Source organism: Pinus tabuliformis, chromosome 8, assembly GCF_031772625.1.
Source record: "Pinus tabuliformis cultivar Carrire ecotype Pingquan chromosome 8, CPIR1, whole genome shotgun sequence".
In the NCBI taxonomy this organism is placed as follows: Eukaryota; Viridiplantae; Streptophyta; class Pinopsida; order Pinales; family Pinaceae; genus Pinus; species Pinus tabuliformis.
The window spans coordinates 1461602291-1461610415 of record NC_142294.1 but is presented as its reverse complement, the minus strand read 5'-3'; the positions used below and the strand labels follow the sequence as shown (position 1 = coordinate 1461610415).

Sequence of the window (8125 nt, the reverse complement as noted above, 5' to 3'; positions counted from 1 at the left end):
AACACAAGTTGCAATTAGTATTGCAAAAGCATCACTTATTTCGTGTGGACAATTTCTCATATCTAATTGGAGACTGTTTATTCGATAGTTTAGAACTTTTGCTAGATTTCTGATACACATCAGTAGAGCTAAGGAAAGGAACAATAGAATATTTTAGAGACTGTCTCGAAAAACAAGATAGTGAGGCAATTTTGTCTTATGAACATGAACTGCATGAAGCCTCACTTAAAGAAATGCATAACATTAGCAACCGTGAAATCTATTTAGACAAAATGGCTAGATCTGCCTCAAACAATATACCCCTAGCATCTAGAGGTCTATGGGGAGATATTTTCTGCATCCATTGGCTGTCAAACTGGTTGAAAATTCCAATTAGGGTTTGGTCCAAAACAAAGATGAGAGTGTATTTGCACTTCAATTCAAGTGTTACAACAAATACTCGTGACATATTGTTCCATGATGAGGATCCTCTGAATGGGCACTTCGAGCCTTTGGTTCATAGGCAGCCTACAATTGGTTGTACCTTCCAACAACAAACCGATACCTCAAAGAACAATACTGAACCGCAACCTGAGACAAAATGTCAATCTATTGAAGCTAAATTAAAACCATCTTGTCACTTAAACAAGCACAAGAGAAGTGTATCTTCTCATGTGCTTAAGGACATTGCTCCGAACAATCTGAAAAGACAAAAAATAGGCATTGAGTATAACAAAGTTACAATGAAACAACAAGTTGTTCTAGAAAACATAGAAGCTGTTAGTGACTGTCATTTAAACAAGCACAAGAGAAGTTTATCTTTGCATGTGCTTAAGGACATTGCTCAGAAAAATTTGAAAAGGCAAAACATAGGCATTCAATATAACAAAAGTACAATGGAACAACAAGTAGTTCTAGACAACACAGAAGATGTTTGTGACACACCGCACACAGAAGATGTTAGTGACACACTGAGATTTCGATCACTTAGAAACTTGAAAGAACATATTAGAAGCAACGCAAAAACAGAAATTGTAACTTCTTGTCCATTAGACAAACAGTCAAAAAGTCTATCTTTGCATTTGCTTAAAGGCATTATTCGGAAAAAATTGAAAACACAGAAAATAAGACTTGCATTCAACACAACAATAATGAAACAAGAAATAGTCATAGAAGACGTGGACTATCAAAGGATCTATCAGCACAATCAACGAACCAAGTAAAATCTGAGACACTGAGATTTCGATCACTTAGAAACTTGAAAAAACATATTAGAAACAACGCACAAACAGAAATTGTAATCCCTTGTCCATTAGGCAAAGAGACAAAAAGCTTATCTTTGCGTTTTCTTAAAGGCATTATCCGGACAAAATCGAAAACGCAGAAAATAAGACTTGCATTCAACACAACAACAATGAAACAAGAAATAGTCATAGAAAACATGGACTACAATCGATTTGCAACAACATCAAAGGATCGTTCAGCACAATCAAAGAAATTAGGAAAATCAGACCTATCGATTCAATCAAGATCAATGAACAAATTAACAGAATTATTAGAGTTTGATCAAATATATCAAAGACAAGTAACTGACACACCTATTTTCAATTTTTCATCATGTGAAACAACGTTTTTCAAAAGAGACATCTGCTTTGTGAAACAAGAAAGTCAAGCAAAACAAAATAAGATTAGGAAACTATCAACTAGTTTCGAGAATGTTAAATCTCGTGTTGAAAATTGCTACATTTGTAAACATTGCAAAAAAGCAATTGAACATGAAACAATTGCTAAATATGCAGTTCTTGAATAGATAAGAAGAAACAATGGCACTAGAACACTCATAGAACTCACTGAACTAGAAGAAAGACTAGTTGCATTAAGATTGCCCTTCTTGCAAATAAAAGAAATGGGCCATCGACATAAGAAGTCGCAACTAGGCTTAACTGGAGGAGTCATCAATGTCCCCACTAACATTTCCAGAATTCAATCTGCATTGCCTCGAACTATAAAAGACACTGACAAGGTTGCCGTTGTTCTCAAAAAGAGTTTAAGATTCAAAAGTGCTTATGCATTTGGTCGAGTTCAAGTTCACAAAGTGATGAAAGCATTAAAACAATTATGCAAAAGGATGCTTTACAAGCTCGAGAACGCTACCATAAATGACAATTGGAAAGAGGCATTCCTACAAAACCAAGAGGCATATCAAAGTTCAAGTGACGCTGAAGATAGCGAACACGATAACCAAGACAACGATGAACCAACGACAAAAACATTGGTCCATGGATTCATTGATGCACACACTGTCCATGACCTTGTAAATAAACAAATTAACATTGCACCTGCTGCTGGATACATGCCATTAGGAATCTTCAAAGATAAGTACTCAGAAGAAATGAGTTTCCCATTGCTTTTCTATGGCAAAAAACGCCCAGCTGACATCTCCAAAAACTTTACATATCAAAAGATTTGCCACTGGGAAGTGCTGCATAAAAACCACGATTTTTCTTATCATACTACAAACCTGTTCTATAAAGAAATTCGCATTATCATAAACCAGGTGTTGAATACAATGTGGATTAGAATTAGAAAAGGGCAGTTGAAAGGTAGAAAACTAGTTGCAAAAGACGTTAAGTCAAAACCAAACCTAGATCGTATTTTAAATTCTGACATTGGGTACATGGACCTAAAAACAATTCGTACCTCACCTGACTACCACCAGCGAATACAGAACAAACTCTATGCAATGATACGACAACTAGGGCCGCCCACTTTCTTTGTTTCCTTTAGCAGTGCAGAGCATCTTTGGGATCCTTTAATGCATGCATTGAGAGACATAAAACAAAACACTAGAAGACCAAATACAAGTGAACTTGATGAAAATGAACCTAGCTCATTAATAAGAAACGACCCTGTTACTTGTGTACGTTACTATAGATCTAGGAGGGATGCACTACATCAATTGATATCTCATGATCACAAGTATTATGGAGAGCTCACTGACCACTTCTATGTAACTGAATTCCAAAACCGGGGCAGTGAACATGAACATGGCTTACTTTGGATAAAATCTGCACCAATCTACGGTCAAAATACAAATATTGAAGTCGAACAATTCGTTGACAATTACTTGTCAACTAATTCACTCTTACTTGCAAGTGAACTTAGAGTTCTACAACACCATTGTCACACAAAAAGTTGTAGGAAGCGTGCAAATTCTAATTGCAGATTTAATTTCCCAATACCACCGATGAAAGTAACAAAAATACTTGAGCCTCTTGAATTCGATAGTGATAAAACAAAAGCACATGCAAAGCTAATCTTCGAAACAATAAACACCACAAGATACAGTGAAAATGATACATTTGATAGCTTTTTAGCCAACCTTGGACTAGTACACAATGAATACATACATGCTATCCAGTGTACACTAAATCGAACAACACTCTTATTGCAAAGGAAACTAGTTGACACCTGGACAAATAACTTCGCAAAACATATTCCAGGAATTTGGATTGCAAACACTGATTCCCAATTTGTACTTGACTCATATGCAGCTGCAATGTATTGCAGTTCCTATATGACAAAAGAAGAAAAAACACTCACAAGAACATTTAAAAACATACGCGACAATCATGTGAAAACAAAATCTGATATCCTAAATACCATTAGTTCTTTAGGGAAAGCTTTGGTCAACTTCCAACAAATGTCTGCACAACAAGCAGTGCATATTGTGTTATCACTCCCACTAAAATGTAGTTCACGGAAGTGTGTATTTATTAACACATCTCCTGTCGATGATCGTGCATTTGTTCTTGAAAGGAAAAAAGACCTGCAAAAGGAAGCAGATGACTCAGAAGACATAATGTGCCCATCAATTATTGACTACTATGCTCTCCGACCTATTGCTATTGAACATGTATGCTTAGCAGAATTTGCATCTAGTTATACAAAGAAAGGACAAGAACGCAGAAAATCAAGTAGACCATATGTCATTCGATCTGTTAGATATAACAAATACAAGAACATTGAAAATCACTGTAGAGAGCAATTAATGTTATACTATCCCTATCGAGGAAGTGAAACTGCAATTAAGCAACATCACACAAGTTGGCAAGCTGCATATCTTGCGTTCGAAGAAATAGTCAAGAAAAATGAACAAAAGTTAAAATTTGCTACAACAACTACATGGGGTGACATAGATGACGCAATGCACACAGTAGAAACAGAAACTGAAGAAATATTTGACATAGATAGTTTGAAATCAAATGAAACAGAAACTATAACATTTAACAAATCGATAGATGACAAATATGAAAACTACGACTTCCAAAATGACTTGGAACATTTGCAAGATAGCAAGAAGTTTGATCTACCATCTACAAGGCCATATAAAATCGTCAAGCAACCACATATACTTGAAGACGTAGAGTACTATGAATTAATGCGACAATTAAACACAGAACAAGCAAGCATAGTTACTGATGTTATAACAAGAAAATTGTACAGACCAGATGAGCTCATCTACCTGTTATTAACAGGAGGTGCAGGAACAGGCAAGACACACACAGCCAAGGCAATCTTCCAATCCTTAGTACGCAGACACAATGTGGCATTGCCTTATAACCTGTCACAGCTAATAGGAATAATCGCTGCATACATGGGCAAAGCTGCCTTTAATGCTGGTGGTGTGACATTGCATTCTGCATTCTATTTGCCCTTTAACAAAGCAGATTGCCCCTCACTAAACAATGAAAAATTGGACACATTATCAAAGCATTTCCAACAATTGTGTGTACTCCTCATAGATGAGGCATCGCTCGTTGGTGCAACAACACTATATCAAATTGATAAGCACCTGCGACAAATCTTACACACACCAACTTCATACTTTGGTAATGTTGACACGATATTCTCCGGTGATCTTTACCAGGAAAACCCAGTCAGAGACTCTCTGATCTTTGAAAACCCAAAAATCAACAAAAACACAATTCCATACGACTTCTGGCCAGAGAAAATAAAATGTTATCAACTGCACACAGCCATGCGCCAAAAAGACCCATTGTTCATTGATGTACTAAATAGGATGAGATTAAACATGCAAACAGATGAAGGTATTGCTTATGTAAACAATAACTGCTATAGGATCCCACCTTCAAGCCCAGTTTTCCCATACATTTTCTATCGCAACAAAGATGTCCATATTCACAATGCGAAAATGCTTTCCCTAACAAAGGGGGAACAAATAATGCTCGTTGCAATTGACAACTACGAGATTCCTGCGTCGAGTTATTTTGCTTTTGATAAAGCAATCTCATTGCCATCAACAATTACAGTTAAACAGAACATGTTAGTTGAACTATATGCAGGAAATTACAATACAAATGATGGATTTGTTAATGGTGCTAAAGGGATTTTCAAATCCTATTCATCTAATAACAACAGGCCTGACATTGTCTGGATAGAATTTTCAAACCCAGAAATTGGGAAACAACAAAGAAGCAAATTCAAACAACTATACGACATAAATATATTGCCAAATTGGACACCAATCTTTCGAATTGAAAAATTGCTAGCAATGTCTCGTAACAAATTACAAATTACAATTTGAAAACAATTTCCAATCCAATTAGCCTGTGCATGAACAATACATCGAACACAAGGGTTGACATTGGATCAACTTGCATTTGACCCAACTGGTGTCACAAAACATGGTCTAGTCTACACTGCATTATCACGTGTTAGAACTATTGACTCACTATACTTGATTAACAAATTGACACAACAAAACTTCCATGTCAAAAACAAAATAATCAATGAGATGGCACGGCTAGAAACAATTGGTGCATGGAAACTAGAATTCACAAAGAAGAAATCTGTTAACAAGGATGTTTTATCAATTGCAAGCCTAAACACACGTAGTCTACGTGCACATCTTAGTGACGTGATTCATCACAATGACTTAATGGACAATATGATTCTCTGTTTTCAAGAAACTCATTTGTACACTCCACCAATAGTCAAAGAATTCTTATCATTCAATTTTGCCACTGCACATTCTACACATGGAATTCTTACTTGCATAAACAAAAAAATACCTATTAGAGCAACAAAGACATTTTGAAAAAACAAAACAGAGCTTACCCTAATTGACATGTACTTTCAACGACCAATTTGTTTAATGAACATTTATGCAGCACCATTTGAACAAGTATCCACGATAATGCAAATAATTAAGGAAGAAAAATCGCAAACTACATATATTGATTGTGTTTTTTTAGTTGTTGGTGATTTCAACATTGACATACAACAAGAAACAACTCGTAGCAAACTCTTTGTACAATTTATGGAAATGGAAAACTTACATGAAATAACAAGCAAACTATCTCCGCACCAAAAAATAGTAATAGACCATATCTAGACAACTTTGCCTATGAAACAGTGTGAAATAAATGTAACATGGGCTTATTGGTCTGATCACAGCATATTCTATGCGCTACTACAACTCTAACGACCCTTAGTACAAACCAATTTTAGCGTGTAGCAAAATCAAAGTAGCATTGATACACAAGTTTCTCTACAATTTGCTAAACTTCATATTCAAACAAATGTTGTGTTATGCGAGCAATATTAATCTCCAATGGCCATACTAAAAGTCTATTTCTTGTAGCTTCCTTGCAACACTCTGCGCAAACTCATCTAGGTATGTAACGACACATAGAATAACGTTATGCACAGATTTATTATTACATGGAACACATTTTTCTTGTAAACCTAATAGCTTGTAATCATGTTGTACAGATAACTAATATGAAAAGACAACACGAAGGAGTAACTTCTCCAGAGGCATGTTGTCTCTCAGAAACTTGCAACATCTCAGAAACTGATAAAAAGTAACTAAATAACCTTCAAATCTATTCTTACAAGTTTTGTAGTACAAACATAATGTTAATTCAGATTCTTTAATATTGTTCTACAGGAAGAAACAGGAAAATAAATCTGAAATAAGAGCTAAGCATCAACTATGCACACTGATCACAATAGAGGAGTTGAAAGGCCTGAAAATGGGAACAATCTTTCACGGTCAGATTCTTGTAATATACAAAACACTGGTCGATCAAGTACACAAAATTCAATTGTTACGTGCTGACCTAGTGGATAGCAAAGGGAATATGACAATCACACTGAATGTGCCACATAACCTGATTGCTGCTATTGAAGCCAAACTTGTAGTCGGCCAGGCAATTTGTATCACAGATTTCAAGGTCTCTCCCAAAACAGTTTATGACCATGGCGACTGTACGTGCATACTTGTTCTACATGAGAAGAGCATCCTGGAAACAATCCCACCCATCTGTACCCAATACACATTTGTACCGACGACGACTATTAGCCAGCTCACCAGCACGACAACTGCATTCACAACTGGCACAATAGCCGGTCTTGTAACAGCTGTGAAAGAAATAGCCGGTCAATATGTGCTAACTATCAAGGACGGCCCATCTCAAAAAGACAAAGCTACGGTATATACAAATTCAATCATTTATTCTTTTTAACATTTAAATCATCTATACTTTTTAACATTTACTTAAAAGCAATTACATTTAACACTAGTACATTTTGCAACGCAGGTTCATCTTTTCAGTACATTTCAAGCAATTTTCAAAACCATACAACAACAAATTTCGAAACAAGAAGCACCAATGATGTTGTTTCGAAATCTTGTCAGGGGAAAAAACATGGATCATTACGCACTTGCAGATCCACCTTCATTACAACTGTCACTTCGAACAAAGTACTTGCATAGCTCAGTAAACTACCTGCGTCAACAACAAAGGTTCTTTCATAGTGCACAAAATATATATTATAAATCTTTATTTGTTGTTCTCCTAAATTATGCTCGTTCATTTAACATCCTCTTAGCATTTTTATTACAATATCTAATGCTAGACCTGTACTGAAACATGGACCAGGTTAAAGGAATGTTGACGATAGCAAACATACATGCAGAACCTTTTGTTACAGTCTGCAACAATTGCTCTCTGCCTGCGGATACATTTGGAACAGTTTTCATGGATCAACTTAATTGTTCCACATGCAGAAAGTTAACCACATATCGACGCAGTTTACAATTGAATTGCATTATCCA

At 35.8% G+C, this 8125-nt stretch overlaps 1 protein-coding gene across 1 annotated transcript; it reads left to right on the top strand.

The window, feature by feature from the left end:
- The first annotated feature begins 1885 nt into the window (after positions 1–1885).
- LOC149241304 (uncharacterized) lies at positions 1886–5587 on the top strand. Its single transcript, XM_089370504.1, has one exon. The coding sequence runs from the start codon at positions 1886–1888 to the stop codon at positions 5585–5587; it is 3702 nt and encodes a 1233-aa protein (XP_089226630.1).
- The last annotated feature ends 2538 nt before the right edge of the window (positions 5588–8125 follow it).